The sequence below is a fragment of the Erinaceus europaeus genome, chromosome X, assembly GCF_950295315.1.
Source record: "Erinaceus europaeus chromosome X, mEriEur2.1, whole genome shotgun sequence".
Taxonomy (NCBI): domain Eukaryota; kingdom Metazoa; phylum Chordata; class Mammalia; order Eulipotyphla; family Erinaceidae; genus Erinaceus; species Erinaceus europaeus.
Genome location: NC_080185.1, coordinates 36,444,312 through 36,458,794, shown reverse-complemented (window position 1 = coordinate 36,458,794; position 14,483 = coordinate 36,444,312). Strand labels below are relative to the sequence as shown.

Sequence of the window (14,483 nt, the reverse complement as noted above, 5' to 3'; positions counted from 1 at the left end):
ACCATTTGGAGTTTCTATCATTGCTCTTTGTATTTCTAAGTTTCTTCATTTAGTGTTAATGTTGTTGTGCCAGTAGGACGAACTGTGGCTAACATGTTTGATTTCTTCGTTTGTATATCTTGGTTGGGCAGGGAGATTTTATGCTGTATTACCAGACTGGTTTAATGTATTTGATGTCAGTATGAAGCCCTGCTGTTGTTCTTGCTTTGGGGGTAGGGGCATCACAGACTTGGAGAATTCCATTTTCCTTAGTGTTCAAAGAAAAAGCAAGATTGATGCCCCTTCCCAATTTTCTGCCTTCCTTCCTCTGACCATGTGCTCTGTTTTATGCTAAAATGGCACCTGTTACATCTAATCAAGGATTCTTAAGTTTTGAGACCTTTTCTCTCCCTCCTGATCAGCCTTCCCTGTACCCACCTGTAGCTAGATGAGTCACTTAAGAAGTCACAGTTGTGGGGGAGGAAAGATTTTTATCCTGAGTCACCAGGCTGGTTTAGTGTCTTTGATGTCAATATAGGGTCTTTGTGCTGTTGCAGCCTCTGTGGTATAGCAGCATTGAAAACTTAAGTAGTCACAGTTGTAAATTGGTGAGTTTTCAGGTATTTTTAAAAACAGTTGTTGTTGCTTTAATTTGAACCTGGGATGGTGTCCCTCAGCTGTTAATCTCCCAATCACCCCTGAGTATAGCATTTTAGTCTGAGGAATCTCTCCCTCAACTGCTTTTTCATTAATGAGCCACTCATGTCTGTACTTCTGTACGCACTTGTGGCTTGGTGAGTTTCTGAAGAAATCCTAGTCATATTTTGTTGAGTTTCTGTTGTTTTCGACGGGTTAGGTTGCTTTCGCCGGGCTGGCTTCACGGGCAGGTAACAGACGACCAGGGACTCATAGTTGAGCTGTAGGCAGTATCTCTTTATTCATGCAGGACGCAGCACAATCTAAGACGAGCTAAGCTAAACTCAAGGTAAAGTACTCTAAAACTCACAATGCTGTCTTTATATATACTTGCCAACTAGGGTGGAAACAGGGTGTGACATAGAGAGAGTGGAGAGAAAAGTGACTGGTGACAATCAGAGTGTGACAAGGAGAGGATCAGGGTGTGACAAGGAGGGGGGGTGGAGCAAAAACATATCATGAAACAATGGGGATTGAACCAATGCCCTGGAGGGAGGTGCTTGTTAACAGCGGTTATATAAATAGAATGAAGTGGTTATGTAAATAGAATAGTGTTAAGCAGGGGGGATTTAAACCAAATGAAACAGAAGGGGTCTCATGCATACCAACAAGTTTCCAGGTGATTTATGTTGAAGGGAGTCTGCTGTTACTTCATAGCCACACCCCTGTAAGTCTCTATCTGAAGAAGTCAGCACGGAATGGTGAAGCCTTGGAATCTTCAACATCACCATCATCATTATTAATAATAAAAATACCACCACCAACAATAACTAGAAAAGAGCCCTTCAAGACATACTAACCAGCGAGACTTAGGCAAAAACAGTATATATGATCATATAAGGACTAAAATAAACACAGGCATGCTACAAGCCAAGGAATGGGAACCACTGACATTTGAGAAATATAAGAAAAATATTCTGAAGGTCAAAATGACACTTCCTAGATAGGAGACCAAATCCCAATAATATTGTATGGTGACTTTAGAATTAATATTGTGCTATGGCATACAATTATAAACATGAAATTTATTTATTTGTTTATTTATTTACTTTTGCCAGGCTGATGAAATAAAGTCTCAGAGTTAGGTCAGAAAATTCTCAGCCCTTAAATGGAGCTGAAGTCATTTGCAAGTTTAAAGATTACACAGCCATATGATTAAGAATATCTAGAAATAGGCTGGGAGTATGTATAGACCTGCCAATGCCCATGTTCAGTGGAGAAGCAATTACAGAAGCCAAATCTTCCACCTTCTGTACCCCATAATGACCCTAGGTCCATACTCCCAGAGGGTTAAAGAATAGGGAACCTTCCAATGGAGAGGATGGAATACGGAATTCTGGTGATTGCTGGGCTAGCGTGGGGGTGTTTCTTCTCATGCATGAGCTTTCTGGGTTGGAGAGCACTCGACTGGAGCCAACCTGGGCTGCTGCTTACTCAGTGACGTGGGAGAGAGACCAAGAACTTGTGGCAGAGCGGGAATGCAATGTGTCTTTATTGATCAGAGACAAAGCCTTTGTATCTTTTGAAATGGAAGTGGCAAGTCAGAAAAGGAAATGGCTAGGAAAGGAAAGAGCTCGAAGGTAGAAAGCTTCCATAGCAACGGTTGCTAGGGTTTTAATTGGTGGAATTAATGTACCCTGCAGGCAGGGCAGGTCTCGAGGTAGAAAGTAGATCAGACAAAACAATGATTATGCAAATAGGCCATTGTGTCAGCAATGGAGGATGGAGCAGGGGGCTGCCCGACAGGTGATGGGAATTGTATGGAACTGTACCCCTCTTCTCCTATGGTCTTGTTGATATTTTTTATTTTAATAATTTTTTTTTTACCAGAGCACTGCTCAGCTCTGGTTTTTATGGTAGTGTCAGGGATTGAATTTAGGACTTCGGAGCCTCAGGCATGAGAGTTTCTTTGCATAACTATTATGCTATCTATCCCCACCTGACATTTTTTATTTTATAAATATTTTTTTTAAGATTATCAATAGAAAAGTTTCTACGCCTACCTCTGAAGCCAGCCAGCCAGGTACTTAGGTCCTCAGTCTTTCCTTAGTAGCTCTCCTTCCCCCTTCTGAGTCCTTGAATCTGCTATAATAGACACTGAAGATTCACCCTCTATTGCCCTTTACTTTGTTTCTTAGAGTCTATCTGTGAGTGAAATTATCTAGCATTCATCCTTCTCCCTTTAGCCGTATGACTCCTTCTAGTTACATCCAGTTTTAGTAAAATCATTTCTGGCAGCTATGCAGTATTCCATTGTGTATATAGGCCACAAGTTCTTTAGCCATTCATCTATTGTTGTACACTTGGGTTGCTTCCAAATGTTGGCTACTACAAATAGCACTGCTATGAACATAGGTGTAGAGTACCCACTTTACAATGAGTGAAGACCTGGCTTGAAGCCCCCAGCACCACTTATGAGCATTATGTACAGCAATGGAGGAAACTCCATGAATGACAAAGTGGTGCTGTGGTATATCTCTTGTCCTCTTTGTCTCTTTCTCTTTCCATCTCTATCTGAAATAAAAAGGGAAAAATGTACATCTTGGGAGCAGTGAATTTATGCATTCAGTAAGCCTCAACAGACACACTCACACACACACACACACACACACCCTCACTCACTCACTCACTTACACACAGAGAGTGTTTGCTTCATAAGATTGTTGGTATAAATAAATGAGAGAGAACGTTCAAAGTGCTTAGCAGGGATTTTTGGAATCTAGTATGCAATTAACAAATATTATCTATTATTCCAGAAACAAAACTTTAAAAGCTGGCAGCATTTCAGCTGGAATTAAGGAACACCCTCTTAAGTTATGAAGGGGCTCAGATTAGCATGGATGAAAGGAAATTTATAGAATGAGAGGACACTAAGTGGTAAAGCACAGGACTTGCATGGTTGATTCAGGTTGATCCCTGACAGCATCTATGCTAGAGTTGAACAGCGCTCTGGTAGCTTGTAGAGGCCTAGAATATAAATAAGTTGTAATGGTTTCTTTCCTTGTTTGTCATCTTCACTAGACTATAAACTACTTGAGGCCAGGTATATGCTTTTCTTATAAACCAAATCCCTACTAGAGTGCCTCCCATACAATGTATGTTCATAAATGTTAGTTGAAAAATAAACCTCTTTTAAATAGACTTAAATAAACACACACAACACCCCTGTCTCTGGTTTCTCACACACAGAAAAAGGCATTAGAAAACTCAGCCACACAGATAAACCCAGATATCATCAAAAAGAGGTGTTCCTTTGTTTAAAAAAAAAGACATTAAAACTGTTTTTCTTTTCTCATTTTTGTAAAGGAAGTGAATTTTACTAAGTGCTAAGAGAATGTGTAAACTCACCACAGGTGACACTATCACAACACTGTCACAGGAGAATTCACACTTACAGATGAGCTAGTTGAAGAACAAAGTTAGTTTTAAAAGGTTAGAGAAAAAGATTTTAAAATGTCAGATACAGTCTATAAAACTGACCACCCTTGACATCATTCTTTGAATCTGCCTAGGCTTGAGAGTAGTCTAGGGCATTTGAAATGAAGACAATTAGCACCTCAGATAGGGTATCCACATGCAAAATTTATCACCTCTCAGAGACCTCAGGAGGTGACAAGTTTAGATAAGAAGGAACACTTTCAACCTTGACTGACAATTTGTCAGAGCTTTTATATTTGATTGAAATGGCGTTTGTGTTCTCAAAGGTTGTAGTTTGCTTTAAACTATGAACCCTTTTTCCTCCACCTTATGATTTTAATCTTGGATCATTTAAAAACAGTAAGAATAAAAATCTCTCCTCTATTGAGTGGGACCTGTTTCTTGTATGCAAATGAGCTCAGTTAAACCCCCCCATTTCTTTCTAAAGTGCTCTCAGCTTACATTTAAAGCATAAAATGTTAAAGCTGAGAGTGGCATTAGGGGACATCTGGTTCAACTCCATATGGCAGATGGAGAAGATGAAGCTCAGAGAGAGGAAGTGATTTGGTGGCAAAACAGTTCATATAATCCAACTCTTAAAGTTGCTGATCTAGTCCACTTTTCAATTTATCTTGCCATTTCTAAGGTGAGCAGAGGGATGGATGTAGAACCAAGTGTGTGTGTGTGTGTGTGTGTGTGTGTGTGTGTGTATTTCTTATTTTCCCAAGAGCACTAATTTCATTAATTCATTCACTTGTGAAGCAAATATATTTAGCATGTGCCATAATCTGAGGGGACAGGGAGCAGCAAGATACCTGCCATCATACTTTCTAGTGGAAGAGGCTCACAGTAAGTAATCTGATCACCTGCTTCTATATGGACTGTGCTTGTATTTGAAGCCCACTCATCCTAATTCTTTTTTTTATTTTTTAATATTTATTTATTTATTTATTTATTTATTTATTTATTCCCTTTTGTTGCCCTTGTTGTTTTATTTTTGTAGTCACTATTGACGTCATTTTTGTTGGATAGGACAGAGAGAAATGGAGAGAGGAGGGGAACACAGAGAGGGGGAGGGAAAGACAGACACCTGCAGACCTGCTTCACCGCCTGTGAAGTGACTCCCCTGCAAGTAGGGAGCTGGGGGCTCGAACCAAGATCCTAACGAGGTCCTTGTGCTTTGCACCGCCTGCACTTAACCCGCTGTGCTACCACCTGACTCCCACCTCCTAATTCTTAACCTCTGTCACTCTCTTATTTTATTTCCCCCCACTTTCCTCTCTTATGAGAATGGTGACAGAGAGGAAAGGGAGCCATTTAAATCCCTCTTCCCCAACACTTTAAGCTCAGCATGTAGTTTCAAATTTGTTCAAGTCAGGTTTAGTACCTATACAACACTAGAGTGAAGATGTCAGTATTTTTCATCAACACTGCAGCAGTGGGCTGGCTCAGCTGTCAGCTTGCTTGTGAGATGACAATGAGGTACTGGATGTGAGAGTTGTACTATTACCTTATAATTTATCTGTTCTTTTTTTAATACAGTTTTAGTTGTACTGAACCCCATCATACCTGGATGCTTTGACAGGTGTGCTATTTTAACAACACAGAACAAAACAGAGGGAGAGTGAAAAGAAGAATTGCATGGTACGCTTTTGCTGTCAGATTCAGGTTGTTCTGTTCCTAAGTTTGTGGATGACTTGTTCAGAGATTTTAAAAAAGAAGCCTCGGTTTTGTTTTTAACCTAGGTGACACTGAATGTTCTCACAGCCCACATGGGCTGTTGTCTACTTGGGCTGCATGAAGGAAGGTAATTTTTATCTTTTTCTTTCATACTTGACATTCTACTAGTGTGGTTAATTTCTCTGGGTTTATTATTTGCTGAAATACAAACTAACTTCTCACATCCTTAACATCGGTGTATGCAACTTCTTCCTTGACCAAAGTGAGAAGTGGAATTGGCTATAAACAAGAGGGGAAGTAAGATGATGAAAGAATTTCAGCTCAGTTCCCCAGAGATATCCCCAAATTATCAGCTCACAAGCCGCTTTGCTTATTCATTTTTACTCTTGGTGTTGCAAATGATTGTAGAAGGCTTATGTTTACACATTAGCTATGAAAGTTGAGAGATTGTAAGGCTGGACATCCGCCAAATGAGGAGAGTTGTTTCGAGCAGCCACTGAAATCTTAGGGGCTTGTTCTCAACTTTCAGAGTGTGGAGTGAGCAATCATCTGGCTGTGGCACAAGACAAGCCTGTGTATCTCATCTACTGATAGGACCTGTGAGAGTTTTAGCATTGCTACCAGCCTTACTTACCATGCTTTCAAGGAACTGGGTGCTAAATTTGTAAAAGAGAGAGCATTTCAACTTTGTAGGTATTTTACATAGTCAAAAGGGCATGTTTAGCATCACTCAGCTTCAAGTGTCAACCAGTCTTTTTTTTTTTTTTCTAAAAGAAGGAATTCTTAAAAAAAAAATGGAGGAAGTTAAGCAGGGAGGGAAGCATCACTTAACAGTACATTTTGTAATAGAAACATTTTACTTCAGAAATGGAAATGAAAGTTGAAAGGTTTCCAGAAATTAATGAGTTTAGCACTGGCTAAAGAAAAACATTCTTTGTTAGTAACAGGTGAAAAGTTGCAGCATAATTATCAACTCTTGTGATTTGGTTAAAAAAAAAGTTTTCTACCTCAAATGATGAAAGGTGGGTCCTACATATCAAAGGACATATAAACACAGGACAGTAAATATTTATATATTATTATTTCTAAAATCCATATGATAGCTAAGTCTGGAACATCTTTGGACATAGACTGACTTTTGAGCCTCAAAAAGCAGTTTGGGATCTTGGACAAGAAGGTAGGAAAAATATTTGTAATTCCTAAGCATTTGGATTACTTAAACTGACTTGGAGTGGAAGAAGATGGGATAGGAGGGAGAAGAGGAACTGTTTGTTGTTAAGTTCGTTTTTCACTTATTACTTCTGATTCTGTCTCCTGGCTCAAGAGCAATTGCATTCCCAACCACACTGGTACTAACACGTTCTGTGTTTTGGTCTCAAAGGTCCTGATTCATTCCCCTCCCTTTTTCCTTTGTTTTCTTCTTCTAGGTGTAAGCCTCTGGTAAAACTGCAAGAACATCAAAATTGCCAAGGATTCCTGTCTGTGCAAGGATCTGCAGTGCAGTCTAAAGGTTTTTGGAGAAATTTCCTCCAGTTTCTGGCACCTGCCTCTACCCATCCCCAACCTTGTGTCCCTGTGCTGGGTCAGGGGTGGAGGGGGCAAGGAATGGGTGCAAGGTAGGGAGGGAATTGGACTAAATGGCAATAACCAAGCTTCTAAATTGCTGAGGTGGTTTTAATTCAAGTGTGAGAAGGAGGTTTTAGAGCAGGTAGACAACATCCTGTTGTTCAGGGTACTCCTCTACTTTTTGCACATCTGGCTTAACTGGGACTCAGGCGGCTGACTCTTCGTCTGGTTGCAGCTGCAGTGACATTTCCCCTCTACAGTCTCACAACTCGCTTACCCCAGAGCCCAGCAGGTCATGGATGCAGTGACTGTGTACCATGGCAAAATCAGCCGGGAAACCGGGGAGAAGCTTCTGCTTGCTACGGGCTTGGACGGCAGCTATTTGCTGAGGGATAGCGAGAGTGTCCCCGGCATGTACTGCCTGTGTGTTCTGTGAGTACTCTGTGGTGGCCAGGCCCCAAGGCCTGCAGAGGGACTCTGGGTCAAGGGAAAAGAATTGGGGAAGGTGGGGGGGGGGGTTGAAGGTGTCAGTGAGCTAGGCAGAGATGACATTAGCTCTTCTGCTGCCCAGCTGATGCCCCCTAGGTCCTCCACCATAGCCAGCCTGTGTTGGGCCGTGTGTTGATTTAGGGCCCTCACTGGAGATCTCACTCCTTGTGCCTTCCATTCTCCAGAGGGGTCTCCCCATGGCATTTGGTGGCAGGGAATATGCTTTCTGGTGGATAGATGCCACCTTGAATTTACCTTTGCATGAAGAAAGAGAGGGCTCCCTGCTTCCACTTTGATCTCTAATAGCTAAAGTTCTGAGATGGTGGACTGGGCAGTTTTTGTCCTCCCACACCTGAGCAGAGGAGTCTTTTTGGGCACTGTTCTTCTCACATATGGCCTGAACTGCGAGGTGGACTGGAGGCCGCTATCTAGCTATCTATAAATGGATCTGGAGGTGCCACTCCCAAGGAAAATTGCCAGATTCAAGGAAAGGAAGAAGGCTAAAAGTGAATCCATGACTTTACTACTGCACAGCCAGGCAGTAGGCTGAGATGGCTGTGTGGGAGTGAAATTGCATCTGTGAATCACTTTTCTTTAATTTAACTTGTCTTTAGAGCATTTGATCAGGGGCAGGGGATTTCAGAAACAGGAGTCTTCATGATGAAAGATAGACCTGACAGTAGTTGTTAAAGGGCATGGAAGGAAAATACCTTTGTTGTGATTCAGCTTTGCCCTTTACCTAGCTATAGCATAGTCTGACACCCTACTTTCTATCAGATGTTCCTTCATATTTACTCTGGGACTTCCCAGAGTTGTTTTAGACCTATGCTGAGGTTGTGATCTCAGCAAATTGGCTTCTAAATCTCTCAGTTTTCTCATCCATGAAAATGTGTATAGTCCTACATCATAGGATTGTGAGGACCCAGTAACATAACTCAGGTAGATAATCTAAAACTGGACCTGACACATAGGAGATGTAAGTGACTTTTTTTTCAGCTAATTTCTTCTGGTACTTATTGAAACATTCTGAAAAAGGACCTAGTGCAGTCACTTTTCTGTCAGCAGGATAAAAACACACAAGAAAATATCAGCCATAACTGAACGGTAGATTCTAGACAGAAACAAAACAAGGGGAAAATGTTTGGTAGCAATTTCAGTACCCACTGATACACTACAAACTTTTGAACTGTTTTGGTTTAGGGAGGAAAGTCTATACTGAGACTCATCTTAGAGGATTTCTTGTTCTTTATTGTTTTTTTCCCCTGGTCAAGTCATGTTTCTCTGTGACAGTTTTCTCAGATCATGCTGTCAATAAATATAATGATTCTAAAGGCTTCAAGGGAAATCTATAGAGATGTCTAACTCTTTAGGGCTCAGTTCTTTATATTTTCTGTTTAGTACTGTTTTCCCCAAGTGGAAAGTGGTAAAATCAACTAGTATTTTTGATGGCAAAGTCAACTTGTTTTCTTAGGCTTTTTTTAAAAACTTTAATTATCCTTGCTTTTATTTTTATTTATATTTTTTGTATTGACCTTTCTTTCTATTTTATTTAAGAAAGGATAAATTAACAAAACCATAGGGTAGGAGGGGTACAACTCCACACAATTCCCACCACCCAATCTCCATATCCCATCCACTCCCCTGATAGCTTTCCCATTCTCTATCCCTCTGGGAGCATGGACCCAGGGTCATTGTGGATTGTAGAAGGTGGAAGGTCTGGCTTCTGTAACTGCTTCCCTGCTGAACATGGGCGTTGACTGGTCGGTCCATACTCCCAGTCTGCCTCTCTATTTCCCTAGTAGGGTGGGTCTCTGGGGAAGCGGAGCTCCAGGACACATTGGTGGGGTCTTCAGTCCAGGGAAGCCTGGCCGGCATACTGATGGCATCTGGAACCTGGTGACTGAAAAGGGAGTTAACATACAAAGCCAAACAAATTGTTGAGCGATCATGGACCCAAAGCTTGGACTAGTGGAGAGGAAGTGTTAGGGGGATACTCACTGCAAACTCTAGTCTACTTCTGCTTTCAGGTATATATTTTGCAGTAGTTTATGGATACATGTGAACATATGCTCTCTCTCACTGAAACTGGTGTATATCTAGGTTTTGGGACTTTGTTAGAAAGTGAACCACCTGGGATGGAATTAGAGAATACTATGAAAGGAAAGGTCTCACCCGAGTAATGAAGCTGAAGGGTTGTCATTCCACACGTGAAGTCTCTGGACACAGTCTGAGGTGAAGCATGTTGAGGTGGCAATCGTGTTGATTAGGTTGTGATGCAATATTATTTGATATGGATTGGGAGAGGCATAAGGGAAAGTGGGCCCTATCCAAAGGTTCCAGGACTGGGGGGGGGCATCAAAGTAAAAACCCTGTGATGAGGGGTAGACATGCAGTTTCCTGGGCCAGTGGGGGGTGGGAGTGGGTGGGAGGGATGGGTCACAGTCTTTTGGTGGTGGGAATGGTGTTTATGTACACTCCTAGTAAAATGTAGTCATATAAATCACTAGTTAACTAATATGAGAGGGGGGAAATTAATTGTATGTCTCGAAGTTTTTAAAACACAGACGGAGTCTTTTAAATATATAGGCTGTGTATTTGATATGCAGACTCTCTCAAAAGACTAGACCAGGTAGATCAGAAGCAACCAATAGCACAGCTATATACAAGATACTGGGTACTGTACAGCAAACCCTAACAAAAGGACTTTTCAAAGTTAACCCAATTACCAAAGAATGTGATGATAACATTAACTATCCATTGTCTTTTTGAACCCTAAGACAGCAGGAACCTCACATCCCCAGTATAGAGCCTCTACTCCCCCCAATCCTGGAACCTTTCTTAGGCTTTTTTCATACCACAGGAAAGTGGAAGAGTGAGTGGATAAGCCAAAGGGACTTCTTTGGGGTTGACTAAGGCTCCTTTCCCTAAAACTAAGAAAAATATACAAAGGAATCCAGGGCAGGGGAGGAAGGATGTGCAGGGGGAAGTGCCTGACAACATTTACCTAAAACGCACTTTAGTTTCTATCACTTTTAAAATTTTTTTTATTTATAAAAAGGAAACATTGATAAAACCATTGGATAAGAGGGGTACAACTTCACACAATTCCCACCACCAGAACCCTGTATCCCATCCCTTCCCCTGATAGCTTTCCTATTCTTTAATCCTCTGGGAGTATGGACCCAAGGTCATTGTGGGATGCAGAAGGTTGATGGTCTGGCTTTTGTAATTGCTTCCCCGCTGAACATGGTCGTTAACAGGTGCATCCACTCTGAGCCTGTCTCTCTTTTTCCCTAGTGGGGAAGGGCTCTGGGGAAGCAGAGCTCCAGGACATCTTGGTTGGGTTGTCTGTCCAGGAAAGTCTGGTTGGCATTATGCTAGCATCTGGAACCTGGTGGTTGACAAGAGAGTTAACATACAAAGTCAAACACATTGTTGACCAATCATGGACCTAAGGGCTGGAATAGTGCAGATGAAGAGTGTGGGGGGGGTTTCCTCCATTTTGTAGATAGCTAGTAGGCATATTTTAGTTAAGTTCCAAAGGGCCTTTGGCTAGTTTTATTTTTTTCCTTTTTCTTTTTGCCCTCAGGCTGAAATCTGATATGCAGGTGGATCCAAGTTACTGTCTGGAAAGCTGGATCAGGGAAGAGAGTAGCTCCCTAATATGGGAAAGGGGTATAAATATTACCGTAAACCCCATTGATTTGATGTGATCTGGGGCCCATATTCAGCTTAGGAGCCTATATCTGAGCTCACATTCTGTGGTCATGAGTAGGAATATTCCAAGCTGCCCCAATATTGACCCATCTTCCTCAGATGTAGCATAGAGTATGCTGTCCATCCTCCCTTCAGAAGAAGGAACATTCTCTACCATTGTTGATCCAAGTTGAGGGCAAGGTCCTATGGGGGCCAACAAAGGGGCCTATTATGTTGTTCCTGATAGAAATGACCGATAACAATGGAGAGAGGTACTTATTCGAGGTCTAGGCCCATCAAGTCTGCTTGGGAATCTCAGGACTCCCCAAATAGGGCCCCAACTGATGAAATGGCCTGATAGTGACTAAGAGTCATCGTTAAAGTATGCCATTCTCTTTCCCTTATTCAGCTTTTGCAGTCGTTGTTTTGATAAGGTTAGCTTTGGAGTGAGTGAGAGAACTGTAATAGGAAGTAGGTGAGGTCTGAGTAGACACTATTTCATTATGAACTTGATACTGACTCACTACAGACTATTGTGTATTTTTGCCTTCATGTATATATATTTGCTCTAATTTATGGATACATGTGAACATATGGTCTATCTTACGTGATCTAGTCTATATCTAGGTTTTGGGACTTTGTTAGGAAGTGAAACTCCTGGAGTGGAATTAGTGAATACCATGAAAGGAAAGGTCTCACCCGAGTAAAGAGGGTGAAGAGTTGACATTCCACACCTGATGTCTCTGAACACAGTCTGAAGTGAAGCATGCAGAGATGGTACTTGTTGCATTGATTAGGTTGGGATCAGCGGATACAATATCATTTGGTATGACATGAGAAAAGCATGCAGGAAAGTGAGCCCTACCCTACACTTTCCAGGACTGGGGGAAATACAGGCTATAGAGGAAGCAGAAGGTTCCTGCTGTCTTAGGGTTTAAGAAGACAATAGATAGTTATTGCTCTAATCACATTGTTTAGCAATTGAGTTAACTTTGAAATACCCCTCTTTTAGGATTTTCTGTATCATACACAAAATCACCATATTTTATGTCCTTTGACATTATTTGTTTATAGCTATGCCACTGGTTGCTTCTGTTCTCCCTGGACTCAGCTTTTACGAGGATCAACATTCAAAGACTCAGCCTATATATTAAAAAGACTCACAATAATAATAACCACAATGAGGCTATAACAAGGACAACAAAAAAGGGGGAAAAATGACCTCCAGGAGTGGTGGATTCATGGTGCAGGCACTGAGCCGAGCAATAACCCTGGAGGAAAAAAAAATTAAAAAAAGACTCAGTCTGTGCTTTAAAAAGTTTAAGACATTCAATCAGTTTTTTCTTCTCATATTACTAAAATAGTGATTTATATGACTACAAATTAATAGGAGTGTACATAAGCACCATTTCCACCACCAAAAGACTGTGTTTCATCACAGCTCTCCCCTCCACCCCCCCACCCCCCTGCCCCATGAAGCTGAACATCCACCCTCACACTCTACCCAGGATTTTTACTTTGGGGCCCTACTCCAAATTTAGTCAGATCCTGCTTTGAGTTTCCCTTTCTGTAATTCTTTTACAACTTCTGTTTATGAGTGGGATCATCCCATACTCACCATTATCTTTCTGACTTAGCTAACTTCACATAATTCCTTCTAGCTCCATCCAAGATGGGTCAGAGAAGATCCGTTCATTGTTCTTAATAGCTGCATAGTATTCTATTGTGTATATATACCACAGCTTTCTCAGCCACTCATCTGTTGTTGGGCACCTGGGTTGCTTCCAGGTTTTAGCTACCACGAATTGTGCTGCTATGAACATATCTTCTTGGTTGGGTATTATGGAGTCCTTGGGGTATATCCCTAGGAGAGGGACTACTGGGTCATATGGAAGGTCCATGTCTAGCCTTGTGAGAGTTCTCCAGACTGCTCTCCACAGAGGTTGGACAAATTTACATTCCCACCAGCAGTGCAGAAGGGTTCCTCTGTCCCCACAGCCTCTCCAGCATTTGTTGCTACTGTCCTTTTTGATGTATGCCATTCTCACAGGAGTGAGGTGGTATCTCAATATTGTCTTTATTTGCATTTCTCTGATAATCAGTGACCTGGAGCAATTTTTCATATGTTTCTTAGCCTTTGGATCTCTTCTGTAGTGAATGTTCTGTACATATCCTCTGCCCATTTTAGGTTGGGGTAATTTGCTTTTTTGCTGCTATGTTTGCTGAGCTCTTTGTATATTTTGGTGATTAGTCTCTTATCTGATGTATGGCATATGAAGATCTTCTCCCATTCTGTGAGGGGTTTCCTTGTTTGTGTGATAGTTTCTTTGGCTTTTTTCTGCTTTAGTCTTCCTTGCAGTTGGATTTTTTTTTTTTTTTTATCAAAGATGTCCCTGAGGTTTAGTTGGGAAAATGTTCCACCAATGTTTTCCTCTAAGTATTTGATTGTTTCTGGTCTAACATCCATGGCCGTGATCCATTTGGAGTTGATATTTGTTTCTGGCGAGATAAAATGGTTCAATTTCATTCTTCTGCATGTTTCAACCCAATTTTCCCAGCACCATTTATTGAAGAGTGCCTACTTTCTCCATTTAATACTTTGGGTCCTCTTATCAAAGATTAGATGTCATAGGTGTGGGAATTTAGTTCTGGGTTTTCAGTTCTGTTCCACTGGTTTGTGTGCCTATTTTTATTCCAGTACTAGGCTGTTTTGATGATGATGGCTTTATAATATAGTTTGAGATCTGGGAGTGTGATGCTTCCATTTCTGTTTCTTTTCCTCAAGATGGTTTTGGCAATTCTAGGTGTTTTCTGGTTCCAGATAAATGATTGCAATTTTTGTTCTATTCTCTTAAAGAAGCTTGGTGGAACTTTGATGGATATCACATTAAGTTTGTATATGGCTCTGGGGAGAATAATCATTTTGATGATATTAATTCTTCCAATCCATGAGCATGGTA

At 41.2% G+C, this 14,483-nt stretch overlaps 1 protein-coding gene across 1 annotated transcript in view; it reads left to right on the top strand.

Annotated features, from left to right (window-relative positions):
* Positions 1-7,588: 7,588 nt before the first annotated feature.
* The window catches only part of SH2D1A (SH2 domain containing 1A), a 46,184-nt gene continuing 39,289 nt past the window's right edge, over positions 7,589-14,483 (top strand). The window contains exon 1 of the mRNA XM_007524283.2: positions 7,589-7,770. Coding sequence (XP_007524345.1) covers positions 7,634-7,770 — 137 coding nt within the window. The 5' untranslated portion in view covers positions 7,589-7,633. The remainder of the gene's footprint in view (positions 7,771-14,483) is intronic.